The sequence below is a fragment of the Dendronephthya gigantea genome, unplaced genomic scaffold (assembly GCF_004324835.1).
Source record: "Dendronephthya gigantea isolate DGI-Jeju-01 unplaced genomic scaffold, DenGig_1.0 000028F, whole genome shotgun sequence".
NCBI classification, from domain to species: domain Eukaryota; kingdom Metazoa; phylum Cnidaria; class Anthozoa; order Malacalcyonacea; family Nephtheidae; genus Dendronephthya; species Dendronephthya gigantea.
In genome coordinates, this window is record NW_021163038.1 from 263,177 (window position 1) to 280,785 (window position 17,609).

The 17,609-nt window shown below is 36.6% G+C and overlaps 5 protein-coding genes across 6 annotated transcripts; 2 read left to right on the top strand and 3 right to left on the bottom strand.

Moving 5' to 3' along the window:
* Window positions 1–48: 48 nt before the first annotated feature.
* LOC114523883 (ribonuclease P/MRP protein subunit POP5-like) lies at window positions 49–1,388 on the bottom strand. Its single transcript, XM_028544942.1, has 5 exons — window positions 1,220–1,388; window positions 995–1,137; window positions 660–797; window positions 489–572; window positions 49–420 (listed from the first exon to the last, which is right to left on the bottom strand). Exons 1-5 carry the CDS (start codon window positions 1,237–1,239, stop codon window positions 308–310), a joined length of 498 nt encoding a protein of 165 aa, XP_028400743.1. The 5' UTR covers window positions 1,240–1,388; the 3' UTR covers window positions 49–307.
* On the top strand, window positions 1,373–5,411 carry LOC114523871 (S-adenosyl-L-methionine-dependent tRNA 4-demethylwyosine synthase-like). Its single transcript, XM_028544928.1, has 19 exons — window positions 1,373–1,509; window positions 1,586–1,749; window positions 1,851–1,940; window positions 2,052–2,156; window positions 2,274–2,468; window positions 2,540–2,639; window positions 2,718–2,842; window positions 2,916–3,114; window positions 3,204–3,256; window positions 3,474–3,592; window positions 3,768–3,877; window positions 3,949–4,020; window positions 4,094–4,199; window positions 4,271–4,406; window positions 4,485–4,595; window positions 4,698–4,766; window positions 4,842–4,940; window positions 5,029–5,085; window positions 5,221–5,411. The coding sequence occupies exons 1-19, from the start codon at window positions 1,404–1,406 to the stop codon at window positions 5,383–5,385; spliced, it is 2,181 nt and encodes a 726-aa protein (XP_028400729.1). The 5' UTR covers window positions 1,373–1,403; the 3' UTR covers window positions 5,386–5,411.
* Window positions 5,412–5,524: 113 nt separating this feature from the next.
* LOC114523882 (peptidyl-tRNA hydrolase 2, mitochondrial-like) lies at window positions 5,525–7,077 on the bottom strand. The gene is made up of 6 exons (XM_028544941.1): window positions 6,512–7,077; window positions 6,327–6,422; window positions 6,099–6,152; window positions 5,930–5,997; window positions 5,712–5,824; window positions 5,525–5,616 (listed from the first exon to the last, which is right to left on the bottom strand). Exons 1-6 carry the CDS (start codon window positions 6,629–6,631, stop codon window positions 5,567–5,569), a joined length of 501 nt encoding a protein of 166 aa, XP_028400742.1. The 5' UTR covers window positions 6,632–7,077; the 3' UTR covers window positions 5,525–5,566.
* Window positions 5,556–12,358, top strand: LOC114523874 (anaphase-promoting complex subunit 7-like). Of its 2 annotated transcripts, none has more exons than XM_028544931.1 (21): window positions 5,556–5,645; window positions 7,086–7,138; window positions 7,421–7,558; window positions 7,700–7,771; window positions 7,843–7,926; window positions 8,006–8,088; window positions 8,173–8,205; window positions 8,350–8,463; window positions 8,566–8,618; window positions 8,776–8,810; window positions 8,938–9,030; window positions 9,243–9,331; window positions 9,404–9,518; window positions 9,607–9,652; window positions 9,912–10,007; window positions 10,252–10,352; window positions 10,566–10,610; window positions 10,699–10,928; window positions 11,084–11,216; window positions 11,464–11,511; window positions 11,634–12,358. In XM_028544931.1, the coding sequence occupies exons 2-21, from the start codon at window positions 7,133–7,135 to the stop codon at window positions 11,640–11,642; spliced, it is 1,623 nt and encodes a 540-aa protein (XP_028400732.1). In that variant the 5' UTR covers window positions 5,556–5,645; window positions 7,086–7,132; the 3' UTR covers window positions 11,643–12,358. The 2 variants fall into 2 exon arrangements, with proteins under 2 accessions (XP_028400732.1, XP_028400733.1); XM_028544932.1 differs by lacking the exon at window positions 5,556–5,645 and adding an exon at window positions 6,667–6,688.
* A 1,456-nt stretch (window positions 12,359–13,814) lies between these two features.
* LOC114523862 lies at window positions 13,815–17,113 on the bottom strand. The gene is made up of 4 exons (XM_028544905.1): window positions 17,012–17,113; window positions 14,586–14,700; window positions 14,354–14,494; window positions 13,815–14,102 (listed from the first exon to the last, which is right to left on the bottom strand). The coding sequence occupies exons 2-4, from the start codon at window positions 14,682–14,684 to the stop codon at window positions 13,989–13,991; spliced, it is 354 nt and encodes a 117-aa protein (XP_028400706.1). The 5' UTR covers window positions 14,685–14,700; window positions 17,012–17,113; the 3' UTR covers window positions 13,815–13,988.
* Between the last annotated feature and the right edge of the window lie 496 nt (window positions 17,114–17,609).

Genomic DNA, 17,609 nt, shown 5'->3' on the forward strand with positions numbered 1-17,609 from the left:
CTAAGGATGAACAGAATTGACACTGTCATTATACAAGACTTCACTGTATTACAATACAAATACTTTAATAATTTCTTACAAGTGTACAATTGCGACTTCATCTTTAAAACTTCATCTTTGGCCAGAACTGAATGTAGTATCTTTTATTCTTTTAAACAAGGGATCTGGGAAAGTTGCTAGTTCATGCAATTTAATGCTCATATTTCATCCGACCATGTTGGTCTTTGGCAAATGTTTCATGTATTCTAGTGAAATGGAAACAACAGGTTCCATACAATCTTGTTCATTTATGCTTAGTTCATTTCAATCAGCCAGTCAAATGTTTTGAAGCAAGATCTCCTTGTCTTCTCCTGTTTTCTGCGACAATTGACTCTGCTGATGGCAATTGTTGAAGCATTTTGGAGATCTTTTGCTTTTCGGCTAAAATATAAAGAATTATATGGTTAATTGTTTGCATCAGGAGGTGGTCCTTTCTCCAAGAAACAAACCTGATGTTTTGCTTTGGGCCAACATTTTCTGCAGTTGTTTTTTGTTGTGTTTGATCAAAAATCTTTGACATGAATTTATTGTTCCTATGAAAAAAGATGAGATTAGGGTAACTAAACATTAATATCTTTCAGTGGTATATGTATCCCAGCAAAAGATGTGGGAGAAATTACCTGACAAGTGAAGAGTATTTATTGAACACTGTCTTGCATTGATTTCTTTTACAAACGTAGCAGCATGCCAGAGCATTCTGAAGTAATCTCGACTGCACTTGACAAAGACCACCCCAGTAAATGGATTGACGTATTTAACTGTGTAGAAAAGCATTAATAAGGATAAACAAGCAGAATATCAACTGGTCGACAATGACCAGTGGTGGTTTATGAAATTGCTTAAAACAAGTATGCTGCCTTTCTGAACTTCCATCACACACATATCAATTAGTATTGACTTGATAAGAATGCTGGTTTCAAATTCGTAAACAGACCATGGTGGTTCTTTTTTGTACCTTTGAATGTCATCTTGACGCAGCTAAACCCATAATGGCCATACGTATTCTCAACTGATCGCATAATCTCATGGTATACATTGCCAGATGTTAGACTTTGGTCAACTAAACCATCTTCAAATTGTATTTCCATCAACAGGTATCTATATAGAATAATGAAACAGCTTCAAAAAAGCCCTAACAACAGTCAATCATACATTCAGTCTGAATCAAAATGAGGTCTACCTTGACTTCAAACGAACCATGCTACTTAAAGAAAGTTGGCATTGAAATTTGGCCTTTCTGAACTGCGCTTTTCCACAACCAGTTATTGTTTAAGATGGTTAGCTTAGCTGGTGACAGACTGGCTGGTGAGTGGTGAGTGCCAGAGTGGTGACCACCAGGCCGCAAGCGGAGGGTAGAATTCAATATGGCGGATCAGAGTTCACGTCTGGATTCAGCTGCTTGTGGAAAGTTGCGTATTTTCGTTTGCAAATTCTGCATCTTTGCATTGATTTTTGGGCAATCGGTCTCGGGTAGGTTTGATTTAATAGTATCTGAAGTATATTTCCTAATTTCTAAAGTGCGTTGACCGTGTGGGTATGTTTTTAGGAAGTGAAATTGACAACGAGCCATACTTGGGATCGGATGATTCCTGGTCTGTTTTCTTGACGAAATGGTGGCAGACTTTGACGGTCACGTTGATTTCAGCCATTATTGCTTGCTGTAGTGTTGTGTGGACCTTAAAAATAGCTGCATGCCCATCAGAAAACGAGGTGAATAAAATAAATAGTTATCATTGCCAGAAATGCTTTCTTAAAAACAGCTAGTGCCCAGAACTGAGGTAATAATTTGTTGTATTTATTTGAACATGCAGGAAGGTTTAAATGATATCAAGAATGCCCGTCCTGAGATAAGAATAAATTCTGTGAAAATTTTCTTTGCAACACAGACTGGAACATCTCAGGTTAGTGTGTGTTCTTTGATATTGATCCTAATGGTTGTGTAGGCCAGGATTTGCTGTGAAGTCTTCTATAGACAAACCTAATGTGACTAATCATAGCATTTTTTTCTTTAGTATTTCGCTAAAAGATTGCAATCAGCAATAAATCAACAGTTGCAAGTGACTTCAAAAGTTATCAACTTGAATGATTATGATCCAGATGATTCATTAACAACAGAGGTAGTTTCTGTAGTTAAAATTCAACCAGTCATTACACAGAGTGCTATCTGATGTTTGCAACCTTAACAAGAAAACAGTGCAAATAACAGAAACAAATATTTGTGTTTTAACCAACAGATCAACCCTGGAACTTTGTGTGTTTTCATTTTGGCCACATACACTGATGGGGAACCAACAAATGATGCAAGTTGGTTCTACAAATGGCTTAGGGAGACTGCATTTGATTTTCGAGTTCAAAAATCTATGTTACTTGGTTTAAATTATTGTGTGTTGGGTCTTGGCAATTCTCTTTATGAAGAACATTTTAATTCTGTAAGTATGATTGTTGTACTTAAAGTGGAACTATCCATACAAAATATGACTATATATGATTTTGAAATTAGGTTGGTATCAATGTTGATCAATGGTTACATGATCTGAGTGCCAACAGAGTCCTGCCAATGGGTATTTCTGATGAAAATGTTGCAGAAAGTAAAAATGGTGGTAAGGATAATAACAGTTGACTATGGTGCATGGTTTGACTAGCATTCATGGATCTTGTTTCTCTTCTTTGTCACTTAGGCAAAGAAGAAGATTTTAATGCTTGGATGAAGGTTTTAATGATGTATCTCAAAGCAAGGTCAACTGGTGAGAACAAGTCTTGTTGTGAAGATGAAAATGCTTGTGAATGCCAGAATGATATGCAAGTAAGTAAATAAAAAAACATCCATTCTTAATTTAAACTTTAGAGCCATCTTATTAAGTTTAACCCTTGTTCAGGTCAAAAGTGAACTTTACGAAAGCAGCAGTGAGGGGGAACATGTTGATGAGGATGACTATTCCAACAGTGGTGATGTCATGGATGTTGAGGATCTGGGAACAGTTGTTAGTAAAATGAATGTGGCAAAGAAGAACAAGATTATTCAAGAACCAAAAGAAATGATTACTCCACTACTAAGAAAAGCCTTAACTAAACAAGGTACAATCATATCAAATTAATGTACAAATATTGCTTTCTGTTAATCCATTTGAACCTGTGAAATAATTTCTATTCATTGTTTATTTTAGGATACAAGCTTGTGGGTTCCCACTCTGGAGTGAAGCTGTGTCGTTGGACAAAGGTACCACTTAAGTCTTTCCTTCAATGAAACTAAGGCCCTTTAAATCACCTCACTAATGATAGCCTGGTCAAATTGCTCAACAAAGCAGGAGTTATCATTGCAATTTGCAACCAAAAAGTTTGGGTTTGTTTTTAGAAAGATATTTGTATCACATCCCCTTTCCCTAAAACAATGATAGAAATACTTGAAAATCTGGTCATTTTGTGTTATTTCCTAGTCAATGTTGCGTGGCAGAGGCGGGTGTTATAAACATACATTTTATGGTATTGAAAGTCATCGTTGTATGGAGAGCACTCCAAGTTTAGCATGTGCTAATAAATGTGTCTTTTGTTGGAGGTTTGTTGCAACTTTCTCATTTATTTCTTATCCAGTATAAATAAAGTTTAGTTTAGGTTTCCTCCTGTAGTATAAACATTGTATCAATAAGAAGGCAAAGATGAAGTTTTAGAATTGATGGTCATCTTATGCATGAGTTTGCTAATATGGATGATTCTTGTCTACTGTTGTTCAGGCATCATACAAATCCAGTTGGTACGGAGTGGAGATGGAAGATGGATGAGCCAGATCATATTGTCAATGAGGCAATAAAAAACCATCGAAATATGATAAAACAGTTCAAAGGTTTGTGTAAAATCTTGCAATTGAAAACTTGTTGTACATTTGAACTAATGATGATACAACGATCACCATAGGTGTTCCTGGGGTCAAGCAAGAACGTCTTGAAGAAGGAATGGCTGTGAGACACTGCGCCTTGTCTTTAGTTGGTATGTTTACTTTTTGACCAATGAGATTATCCAAATCACTCAATAGACTTAGAATGTCTTGTTCTCTATCAAGGTGAGCCTATTATGTATCCGAAAATAAATGATCTCGTCAGGCTGCTTCATGATCGTGGTATCTCAACATTCCTTGTGACCAATGCACAGTTTCCAGATGCTATCAAGTACGTCAAAGAACAATTTTGGTCTTGAGTATAAAAACAAGTTTCAAATGAAAGCTTATCTCATTATATAGGAATCTCTTGCCAGTCACTCAGTTGTATGTCAGCGTGGATGCCAGTACTAAAGAAAGTTTAAAGAAAATTGATCGACCACTCTTCAGAGATTTCTGGCCAAGATTTTTACAAAGTCTTGAAGCCTTGGAGAACAAGGTAGTGTAGCAGCTACAGTAAAGATTAATATGAGCAAATCTTGAAAGTAATAGACGTCTGTATCTTTGACATTTCTAGGGTCAAAGAACAGTGTATCGTTTGACATTGGTGAAAGGTTGGAACGTAGAGGAGATAAAGGCTTATTCTAAGCTTGTGGATCTGGGGAAACCAGATTTTATTGAAGTGAAGGTATGCATGAAGCTGTCTGTAGTCAGTGTAGTGGTGATGTGTTTATCACCATACATTTCTTCAGATATCCCGTGAGTTTTTAAATGTTTTGTTGTTCTCTAGGGTGTTACCTACTGTGGAGATTCCAAAGCATCTTCGCTCACAATGAAGAATGTTCCATGGCACGAGGAGGCAAGGATATATTATCATTACCTTTGCCAACGAGTGTCACATTTGACTTCACATTTTCAATAAATTTCTCTCCAGGTTATAAGCTTTGTAGAACAACTCACAGATGCCCTTCCAGGTTATGAAATAGCATCCGAACATGAACATTCTAATTGCCTTCTAATTGCCAATACAAAGGTATAAATCCATTATTTTTCATGAAATGTAGTGTAGTGTAATGAAAATGGTTTTCTAACAATGTGAAAAACTATTTCTCATATTTTAGTTCAAAGTTAATGGCATCTGGCATACATGGATTGACTATCCTAAATTTCACTCTTTGGTAATTGTCTTTTGACTCACACCTATTCCAATAGTGGAAGACATTTTCCAGTACACAAAAGATTTCATGCATATCTTGATTGGAAACAACCAGTTAATGTGATGAATGATAGTCTATTATATTTCTTTTGTGCAGATGAAAAAGTATAACGAATCGAATGGTGAAGCCACATTCACGTCATTGGATTACATGGAAGAGACTCCTTCATGGGCAGTTTTTGGAAACACACATCGAGGTTTTGATCCAAATGAGACAAGATGGATGCGTAAAGGGAAGACTAAGGATCTTTCAGGATGCTAGCATAAGTTCTCTGCTGTGGGAACTAGCCATAGCTAGCTAGCTGTTGTTTAACATATGAAGAGAAAGGAGTCATGTTGAAAACAGTTCACATTCAAATACATTTCATTCCAACTCACAATATTTACATTCAACTGACAACCTCATGAACATGGCTAATAGCTTAATATCTATCAATATTCCATCAACAAAGTTTTAGATGGCCAGTGACTTGATCTACAACATCAGTTGGACCTATAATGAAAGAAGGATGGTTGGTTAAGGTAATACCCTAATATTAGGAAATAGTTCTGAATTACTATCCCAAATTAATTTTATCCAGTGTTTACCTGGGCCTATGCCAAGAACTGTTCTAGATCCTGGTGCAATTTGTGTCCTGCCGGCATCACTAATTAAACATGTCTCAATTCCATAACCTCTTGCCTTGCGTGCTAACTCTCTTCTGCAAGAGATATCATTAAAAGAGTATATTGTAATAAAACATTGCTTGGATTAGTTGGATAGAACACGTTTTCAGTTTAAGGCTTGAGATTCCAATGTTTCTTACAATGTTTCTTCATCTGGTGCTTTTACAACAACTTTAGGACAAGATGATCTTTCCCAATCTTTTATTACCTAGAATTGAAATTCATTATGACAAAAATTAGGTTATGAGTTGGACATTCAATATCAGAATAACAAAATATTGGTTGAATCAAAGCCCATTGCTAGTTCACCTTAGAATTTGAATGAATCAGTTGTCTGTAAAGACCAACCGCAGCATGGGAACACTAACAAAATAGATTGATTAAACATTAAGGTGGCTTTGTGATATTTTAATTTGCAAAGGTAACAAAAATATTAAGGTAGCATTATGCTGTTTCAAATTACATACAAAGTTAGAACAAAGTTAAGGTAGAATAATTCTCAGATGAAATAAATGAGGGGGATTCTGATGTATATACCTGTGCTGCAATCTTTCCTTTACCCATACCTAAGTCCTGTCGAACTACAAGGACCATTTTATAATCACCATGCCCACCTGGGGAATATGTTGGAATCTAGGTTCATAAAATACATGAGAAACAATATAAGACTAAACGTCCTTTATGGGAAATTGCGTTCATATAGACTTCTACCTAATACCTACTTTTTCAGCAAGATTTTTTAAACTGGGAACACCATGATAGCGACCGCGAAGAACCCATCCCAGACACAGACCACAACTTATACCAAAGAACAAACCAACACCAGCATCAGTTTCTATCATTGTTCAATTATAATAAAATATCTATCTTAGAATGTTGCAAATCTATATTTTACCATTGTAAGTATTTCACCATGGTGAATATATATTAGTACTATTTTTAGAAACAAACTGTCACATAGTGCACCCCCCTGTAAAGTAGCTTAAAACGAAATCATTTTGAACATAAACGGGGGGAGTAGAGTAGAATATTCCGTTCCTGGGTTGGCTGTGGCGAAGATAAAAGCGAGTGTACACTATTTGTTTTCAGTGGTTAAAAACCAGAATCTAGGCGCACAAACTACGGAGCATATTTTCAGACTGCACTCCGCTAGTAGCGGTAACTGTGAGCTCAGAAATCAGCCGCCATTTTCAAAACCCGAAGTTTAATACAACTAGTAAAATACGTAAATTGTTTTTGAAAAAACATTTATTTTGGTTTTTCATTGTGAAGTAAAGATGGCATTGTTAATTCTAGAGCAAGTCAAGAAGCTTTATGATGCTGGATTGTTGTCAAATATTAGAATGACGGTATGCTTTTTAAGTCATTTTATATTCCATATTTGCCTGCAAATACAGGCAGGCTATTGCTTTTATTACTGCACCCCCCCCCTCCTCTCTGTAAAATGTGTTTATTAGGATGGGTAACCAAAGATAAATGGGGGCAGTTCCAGATGTGGTTAAGGTAGAAATATCCCCTCCACAGGGGGGTGGGGTCTGGGAAGAAGAGGTCTTTGACAGGGAAGGTTAAGTCATGGTCTCGTATTTTAATACACTTTGAATATTTTTATAAATGATAGTATTACTCTTCAGGCTGGGATGACGTTGTCTGCTCTGTTTCAATGCACTGAATGCAGGAAAACCGACCCTCAATCCATGGCAATTCAATGTCAATTGCTGGTTTATTACGCGGACTCGTTATATGAAAATCAAGAATACAAACGAGCAGAGGTAGGGTCCGCTTGTGAAAACGATTTAGCTCTAAGAAAAAACTCAGTCCTTCCATATAAGAATATCCAATGCCTCACAGCTTTACTAATCTATTCAAGGCATATTCTACTAGTTGCTAATCAGTTTTATTTTGTGTTTCAGAAACAGTACCAAAGTGCTTTACAACTTAAGAAAAATCTTGTAAAGAAGAAATATAAACCACAATCATCCATAGTAAGTCAGACTATTTTATATCTTACATGTTAACCATGTGGTTCAAATGTTTCCATGATTTTACATTTCAGCCTGTTGTGTCTGAGGTTGATGTTCGATATAAAATCTATCTTTGCCAAATGAAGTTCAATGACTACAAAAGTGCTCAAAAAACAGTAAGTCTTTTAAGATTTATTCATATGCTTTTCATGTGCGAGTTTCAGACATTCACTATGATATATTTCCATCATCCAGCTTGATGATATTCCACCAAAACAGAGAACGCCACTGATAACAATGTGTCTTGCAAAACTTTATCATAAATTGGGTGTTGAAAGGTCTGTTTGATTATTTTTGTCCATTCAATTGTTTTCCCATCTCTCTGGTGATGTGATTAATTAAATAACGATTTAAATTTTTAGACCTGCCATTGCTTGCTATAAAGACGTTTTGCGGTGAGTCTTGAAATGTTCTCTGGCTGATGGATATCTTAATGTCATATTAATTGGGTATTAGACTCAGTAAATATCACAATCCAAACACATTTGGATGCATTGACAGCTTATAGATTGATCAATTTTTACATATACAAAATTTAGGTCATGTCCATTAGCATTGGAGGCAGCCATGGGTTTGATGGAACTTGGTCAATCTGCAACCGAAGTTACATCATTAATGTCTGTTTGTCTTCCTCAAATTAGTAATCTTGAATGGTAAGCAAATATTTCTTGAACATGCAATCTCCATTCTGCTGCAATATTCTTGCAGTTACAATGATAATGAGTGTGGAACTGTTTTATTTTTAATGTATGTAGGTTATTGACTTGGCTAAAGGCATATTCATTGAAAACAACCTCAAAATTCGCAAGTAAGGTTACTAGCTTCACTCTCTTGGAGACAATTAAACCAATATATTATGTATAACTAGTAGATTCACCAAATATGTCATTTTACTTTTACTTTAATTGCATTATTCCCACTTCAATTAATTCACTTCTATCAAATTTATATGTATTATTGAACAGAAGCCACACAACACTTCAAGACACTTGAAGCAGAGGTACCGTAATGTTAATATTTTCAAATTATTTTTTTGCGAGCTCATTTGGGAAGACTTGCCAGGCAGTATCTTTTGTAATAATCTATTACCACCAGTTAATAGTTGGCTTCATTTTATTAAATTATAGCATTTAAGAGACAATGTTGATATTGTATGTTCACTTGCTGAATGTCACTGGCAGTCTGGAGATTCCAACACTGCTAAAGCACTTTACAAGAGGGTAAGTACAATACAGTGGCCTTTACTTGAAGTTTTGCTTGTTAGTTATAATCTTGCCTAATTAATCTGCCTGGAAATGTTATTTCAAGTCCTGTTTATGACAACCAAATGTTTTTCATGTTCTTTCCAATATAAAAATAACATGATATATGAGTCAATGTTACAGTATTTTTCTTGGAATATTGAAAACGTACTATTCACACATTACATTAGGTTCGTTGTCTTGATGAAAACTGTCTTCAAGGGATGGATGTCTATGCTAGTTTATTGGCCCAAGATGGGGAAAAAGAAGATGTTGATAGGTACACAGATACTTTTAATAAATAATTCTAGAGATTTGAAAAGTTTTACTAAAGCAGACAGATTTTTTGTAGCCTTGCTGAAGATTTGATTGGAATCAGTGAGGAACGACCTGAACCTTGGATGGCGATGGCTCATTCCGCATCTGTTGCTAACAAAAAGACAAGAGCTATTTATTTTTCACAAAAGGTATATGATTTAGATATGTTCTGAATGAAACGATTGCTTGAAAAGATCTGAACTCCCGTTAAAACTTTTCCGATGATTACGTTTTTAGGCGCACAACATTGATAATCAAAATATTCAAGCTTTGTTGACCAAAGGTAAAGTCTTACGGTTGCGATATGTACAAATACAGTTGAGACACGTCGAATATAACCAAGGAGCAGCGTGGCAGCGTCTTCAAACAACTTAGCATCAAATGTGGTATAACAACTGCGTAAAACAGACAAAACACTTCTCAAAGGTTGTTGTTATACCACATTTAATTCATTTGATACAGTTGACACATATCAATAGTTAAAAATCTTCTCGTATTTATCTCACTTCAACTAATCATTTTACGTCGATTTCATTATTCAGGCTCCTTGCTTTCGTGTGTAAAACGCAAGAGTGAAGCCATTGATCATTATCGAGAGGTGATCAGATTGTCACCTTACAACTATGACGCAAACAAAGGTTAGTGTATTTTATACAATGAAAATCAGAGCCCTGATGAAAATCAAGTTTGATTATGGCAGGCCAGGAGTCCAGGACAACGTCGAGAGTCTCAACACGAAATGGCGCGCGCGTCCCCCAGGAAAATTCTTCACACCCCTCTGTCAGATGTGTTTGGGTCCGCCCTCGCTTGATGTGACCTTATGTCGTAGGCTTCCCCCGGCCTCTCCTTTACCTAACCATATTACTTTGTTCTTAACACCAGGGTTAATCGAATGTTACCTCAGTAGTAACAGACAAAAGGAGGCATTGATTGTTGCAAAGAATACCCACAAATGTCTCGGAACCAATGCACGAACCTTATTGGTAAGTTGACTCGCTCCAGTGTGAGTTCTTTAGCAGGAAGAATCTGATAGAGTATGGCGATAACATAGCAAAATAGGACGCGTGTTGGCAAGTTAGTTTTCCGCATCTTGTCTCCATAAGCTCTGCAAGGCAAGAAACGCTACATGAGAGCATAATTGTGGAGTGACCTAAATTTCTTGTTTATAACTAACTTGCATTTTCTCCAATTCACAGCTGCTTGCAATGGTTTTGTCCAAGGAAACTCACACCCTGGAAAAAGTAAGTATTTGATTCATTGAGATGATCCATGATTCTAGAGCTGAGCTGAGCTATGCTTCATCTCTCATGTAACTCTTTGTGATTCCAGGCAAAACAGATGTTAGAAAAAGCCGTCGTTCAAGATCCTACATTTGCAGATGCTGTCTATGACTTGGCTGAAATACTCACAAAAGAAAAGGATCATAAAGGAGCAGTTGAGCTGTTGAGAAAACATTTGTCTCATGTTAAAAATGCTAATCTCCATATTCTCCTCGGAGACAATCTTGCCGCGTTGAGTGAATATCAAGAAGCTCTTGATGAATACAGCATTGGTATAAGGTAAGAAAATCTTTGGTTTAACTAGAGTTGGCAAAGAAGTCGAAACGTTGTAGCTGATTTGGTATCTGTCGTGCTTAACCTAAACCTTTAGGGTCCGGCCATGCATGTGGCTCGAAACTTGTCAATGTTTAACGCAAAACGTCTCTTTTCTTCAGTATGTGTCCAGGAAATGGACGAGCAATTCAGGGTATTCATCGTGTGGAGAGTCTCACTGCTGGACCAGTTCGCGACAGTCCTGATGACCTTGCCGCTTTGGAAGAACGAAATATGATGGTCGAGAGTTCCGAGGTATACGATTCACATAGAAATAATTCTCCAGCAAAGCACAGCATCGCGCTGCATTTTCTTGAGAAAACAGAAAACTGATAGAGCTATCAATTAAAGTTAGTTTAGGCTTCCTTCTGTAGTTACTGTACCCTGGATCAAAGAGATGATCCTTACTGGACTTCTAGGGACTAGAAAGAACAGCTTTTTTATTAGATCCAATTATTTTCATCAGCCCAACTATTATCTGTCTCTTCTTTGTTTTCTAAAGGAGAATTCTGACGACGATGAATGGAATTTAATAAATCGACGAGAAATGGTAAGCGAGGAAACAGCCTAATTTATCCTGATCTTTGAAAGCAAATCAAGAATGCAGTTTGCCAACGATAGTTTGCCGGTAATACTTTTATATCTCATTGTCGCCTTTCTTTTGCATTTCAGTGGTTCTAAGGATGAGAAAGATGAAAGAATAATGGACTTTGAAAGGTACTTGTGATTAAACACTTTTTCAGTGGAATAGGAAAGGAATCTGTAAAGTTCACAAAATGCGAACATTTCGGTGAAAAACAAAAACGCGGTTGAAATTTGAAAAACACGTCTGTTCAACATGGCCGTTTGTAAGACAATCTATACATAATTGAAAGGATCATTATTTCAAACTTTCAACCGTAATTTTATATGCTGATAACACAAAGAAGGCCGCTGTCCAATATGTACTTTCCCCGACGGGAAACTGTGCGTTTGAAAGAACAAGCTTAGAGGAATAAAACCGCAAAAATATAAACATTACCCGTCGATGGTCGCTTGTAGCTTAGCAAAAATCCATATCAACATGAATAATAAATGAAGTTGTACACGCCATCGCTATGGAAACGTGCTGACGCGAGAATAATCTATTCAGTATATGCGATAGTTGGAAAAGCCGTACTACCCCAAGCTCTCAAAGATATTAAAATTATATAAAATACGTATCTGGCAGCCACCAGGTTGATACTGGGGGACAGTTTGAGATTGTTACTGGAGAACTGAAGATTCGAGTTGTTGACAAAGTTTAGCGCATTCAGCTGTTGTATTTGAGATATGGCGATTGAACAAGATTGGCTTATATCCCTGTCTGTTGTGTATGGTCTGGGTGCAATTGCTTCTCTTTGGGCCGCTCTACTTTCTCCAATGATTCTGGATTACTGGGATAAGCCGCGAGGTTTGAAGAAACGTGGGGAACGTGACTGGGCGACCGTCTTTCTTATCTTCTTACTGCTACAACCGTTCACCTTCGCGGGCTGTGCTGTGGGCATGTGGTGGATTGATGCGTTTGCTTATATTCCACCAGTTCATTTCGTCTGCACCTTTATATCGTTCCTAGCTATCGACTTTTTCAACGAAGACACTTCGAGTACTTACCGCGTTCTGTGAAAACACGGTCTGTGATAATTTAAATCGACATCAGACAGTTCTATTCTCAAGGAACAGCTGTTAAAATGTTATGTACTTTATTCATACTACGACTTCGAGCATTTTGGATTGTAAATATGCGCTTAACCTGAAAACACTCTTTCTGTTTGAACAAAATCGATTGTGTAAATTAAACTAAACTTTTAAAAAAGCAAGACTTTTATGAACATATATATTGTTTTGAGGTCATATTTGATATATATCATTAAGATATTTTCTTCGCGCTTTACCGCGGTTTTGCATCGCTAATTTCTGGCTGCGTCGATGGCACTTTGCTAATATAGAGTATATCCTTATGACTGCTTAAAAGCAGGATTTTCTAGCCAGCCTTTTCCAGACGAATCATCAAAGTTTTCATATTAACAAAATGCCAACGAATGCTGGACTTAGCTTATCCGGGAAAATACCTGCAGTTGAGGCTAGCAGACTTTGCAGTCAACATCATAGGAGCTTTAGGTGATATTGTTCGTTAATAATACTCAAAATTTACTCGTTTTTTTAATTACGGAATATTCAGTGATGTAAATTCACACCTGCTTTGCCTAACGACAGCAATTTCATGATGAAAATGGCTGAGAAACTTGTGTAATTATTTAAAGATGAAATTCACGCAAGTTTTATGTTAAATTATGTCAATAAACGTATGTAAATATGATTCATTTTGTGAAAGTTTCTTTTATTTTTCTTTCAGTACTTAAGTTTCTTTTTATGCCGAGGGAGAGGGTCGTTTGCGCGAACAAAAAGCAGCCTAGGTACAAGCTTTCGTTGACAATGAATACTTTGAAATATGACGTCGCGCACTGGTCGAGCACCTGCTCGTGCCCAGTGTTCTACGAGCAATACGCGCCATGACTGAACCAAAAGCTTTTATAATCTGCTTCAAAACTGTTTTGCTGCTAGGTATTTTCATTATTTGGCTTTGTTTTAGCTTAATTAGATTCATGTATTGGACAGTATTTAGGCGAAAAAATTGTTTACTCTGTCATTTACCCTGACGATGGATGCGATGTCCGAAAGCTTGGAAGTTTAAATTTTTTTTTTAACTTATTGTCATTTGCTGGTGTCTCGCATAGAGTTTCAACATTTTATAATCTGGTTTCTATAATCTTTCATGGTGAAAAAAGTCGACGTCAGTCTTGTGAACAACAACTGTTTGCACTGACTGAAAGTCAATAAGATAACATTGTATATGGTTTATTGAATTAACAAGATTTCATAACGTAGATTCACACACATTATGACCACAGCCCCTACTGAAGTCTGCTTATGCACCCGATATACATTACTTGATAAATCTTAATATTGTACAGAAAAGAGTGATAAGTTTCCACGAGCAATTTTGACTCATGTAGTGATGCGTTTCTTGTCAACACACTCGTTGTCTTCACAAATCATTCCAGGACAAGACGAGTTACAATCGTCATCGAAGGAGCAGCTTTTCTTGAAAACTTTAGGACACTGTAAGGTATACGTTGAGCTTGCTAAAGATTTGTCTTATACATGACTTAAGTCTTAATATTGTATGGATCCAGAGCTCCATGACCTGGACAGATATCGGCTCTCGCTTTGCCCTTACCCGCAGATCTTGATCTGACCTGGCAGCTAAGAAGAAAACTAGAGATCGCAGGGAATGGAAAGCGACTGTCCAGGCTCTTAGCTCCTTGAGGAAAGGATTAGAAAGAAGAGTATTGTATGGCTGGTTAACTTACACGTATTCTCATTAGGATGTCCATCATACTGATTCTGTTGCAAACATTCTTGTAGTTACAGATCAGTCTAACTGGATAGTTACACTGACAATCGTTGTTACCAGTGCATGGTTTGTCGAACACCGCGGGACAGTATTGCTTCTAAAGAAATGAATAAGAATCAGGAAGAATTGTGCAGCTCAGTGTTACAAAATCCGAAGTGAAGTCGTGTCAGTATTTCTGGCGTTCCTACCAATTCCTGAGGGGTGGGATATCGTCTTCGAGGAGAGGCCACGGTCATCATGATAACACTAAAGAACAGTAAACTGGACACCATTGATTTCAAAGCCATATTCACAACTTGTTATCTAAACGAATGGAGGGAAAATATGAGGATTGATGTGGTTTTCATTCCCAGCTGAAGAAATGTTGAATATAGAAGGGTTTCGGTCGAATATCATCCATCATCGTAACAGCACTCTCTACTGTGCATGGGAGATATACGATGATGTCCATATTCTTCTGTTTGATAGCTGCGTTGTTGATAGTTCTCAGTATTTCTGCAAAAGAGGCATTCAACGACCATCACCACACTGCTACTTACCTGCGATAAATCTTTGATTTTCCTTTGACATAAACGCAGCAAAGTTTTTTTGCTTTGACCTAAGAAGCTCAGCATAACATGCAGTCTCCGCATTAATTGATAATGAATCATTTCGTAGTTGTTAATTACAATATTTTTACAGAATCAGAATATTGCTGCCAATTAGAATTGACGCATTTAGAACGTGATTTCTTAAAATCAAACGCATCATAGGTCCATGGTGATAATTTTTACTTTATATGCACATGGATTATCACTTTAGAACATTGTCTTATTGTTCTTTTTACGAAGAAATGAATTTGTCGCCTTTAAACTGTTCAATTAGAATATTTTTTGACCCTTTTACCCGTAAAATAGCAGGGCGTGAATCCTTTTCATTTATTCAATACTTTTTCATTTGAATATTTTTATTAGATGGTCATAGTTTTGTAGATGTATAAACCTAACTCGCTCATAACTCCGCTAATTTTTCTATCATAATTTCTAAGGCTAAATATTAAAAATAATCCATTCTTTAATTGCCGAGGAAAGTTGTTTAATAATTAATTCATGCTCTGTTTTGATGCAAAAGCCATAACTTCATCAATATTTAAGACCAGATGAATCATGATGATTTTCAATTTTTAACCAGCTTGTAAAAGTGTTACGTTTATTGTTTTTGTCAAAAACTATAAAAGTAAACTAGCCGTGTTTTTCTTTCTATTGTTGAAGAGTTTTTTAAATGTTTTTAAAGACGCGTAACACAATATTATGAAAACACTTCTGCTGTTAGATACAGGTCCAAAAAGATTAATGCTGTCAAAATCCTTCGAAAGCCAATATTATGAAAAACATTCAATTCATATAATTATTAAAAATTCAATTATTGATGCGTTCGATTTCGCAACTAGAAAAAGGTTTAAATAAGTTTTGAGATGTCATGGAACAGCCTGAAATTATTTCTATAAGCTGGACAAAGCGGTAAAAAAGTTACCATGGTTCATGGTGTGATAGTTTAGACGCAACTTACGCAAGGAAGAAAGTTATGTACTCTGGATTGCAACGATATTTAGCTTTAGAATGTTGGCTATAAGACGTGCACGTCTGAGCACACGCCATGCAGGCATACAACGTCTTCGAGAACTCTTCTATACTGGACCTACACGTTTGAATAATGGCGATTGACGTTTCCAGATTGGGCGTAAACGTTTTTAATTAATAATTAGGTTAAAAACATGATGGATGGATTTGTACTGGGAAGCTGAAGAATTTTAGGTGATAAAATCCGCTTATCGTGAGTATCCCTTTTGTGATGAAGTTTGTGAAAATGAAGACAGTGGATGATATATTATGCGTTGCAAAGCGTTTTTTATGGAGTGTTTGTTTAGTTTGTGGAGATTTCAAGTGTTTTGTAGTGTTCCTCGCATTGATTGTGTCACATTTGACGTCCTTCGGCCGGAGTATCCGACACTCTAACCGCAAGTGTTGTTTAGATACAGCTTGCAGTATAAACGATTCAAAGATCAACGGGAAAAGAATGTCACGCACAATATTTATGTTAAAATCCAACTGAAATCATTTCCTACGGGAAACTATCGTCATAAGATACGCTATTTATTGGCGGAGATGAAATTCTGAATCAGCATCAATCACCACCAATTAAGAGTTTGTTTATTTTTTCGCCGTAATGAACAAAGGTTTATCATGTATTTCGGTTCAAAACGTGATCATATAAAACTTCATGCATTGAGGGACTCACTACAACGATTGTGCAATGATTCAAATGTTATGTACACTTGATATCACTCCCTACTGTTCTTCCTAGAGATACAAAAAGGTGAACTTTTATTCATCCAAGTTACACTTACCCATAACTTATCGTTTATTAGCTAGCTCTCCACGATATCAATTGAAAATTTATTTACCTACTATAGAGGAGCTAAATGAGTGAAACTTTGTTAAAGATACGCAAGATTCGGCTTAGCCTTAATCCCGTTCACGGATTTTTCCATTCAGGGAATCCCACTTGTTTGAAGGGAATTGAATACAATTATTAGTAAAATACAAGTTCAGGTAGAATCTCTAGTATGACTTACCGTTGAAGATTTTCTTCGAAGCTGTGATGATTCTTACTTCTCACCTTGACTTCCTTATCTCAGAAGTTGAGACGATCGCGCGATGAACTAAGATACTGAGACGGAAGTGAACTCCGGTATTTATGTGAAGTCGAGCATTGTGGCGTGAGGATAAACTGGATTCTGTGGTGTGGACTCGGGATTACGAACACCTGATGCAGATATATTGAGATGCATAATGGAGTTGGGGAGGGGGGAGGGCAGAGCCTTGGTTACCCTTAACCAAGTGAACTATAACACTGCCTTCACCTGAAGCTAAGTTGGTGTTATTCCAAGTGACTGTTTTTCTTGGGCTTCCACGTAAAGATCATTGATCATCATTGATTTGTTTTAGAAGAAAATCTTTATTTATACTGGATATCAGTTTTAAACTTTTCTTCTTAGAGGTCCAGTAAGGATCATTTCTTATTGATCCGGTGTTAGTGCAAATACTGAAAATTCCTAAACTGTATTCGGTCCACGAATCCACAAGGAGTGGTCGACAATATTCCAGGTTTAGTTACGTGTTCTTTAACTCACAATCATAATGAATTGTTTAAATGCATTCATCAAGATCGTC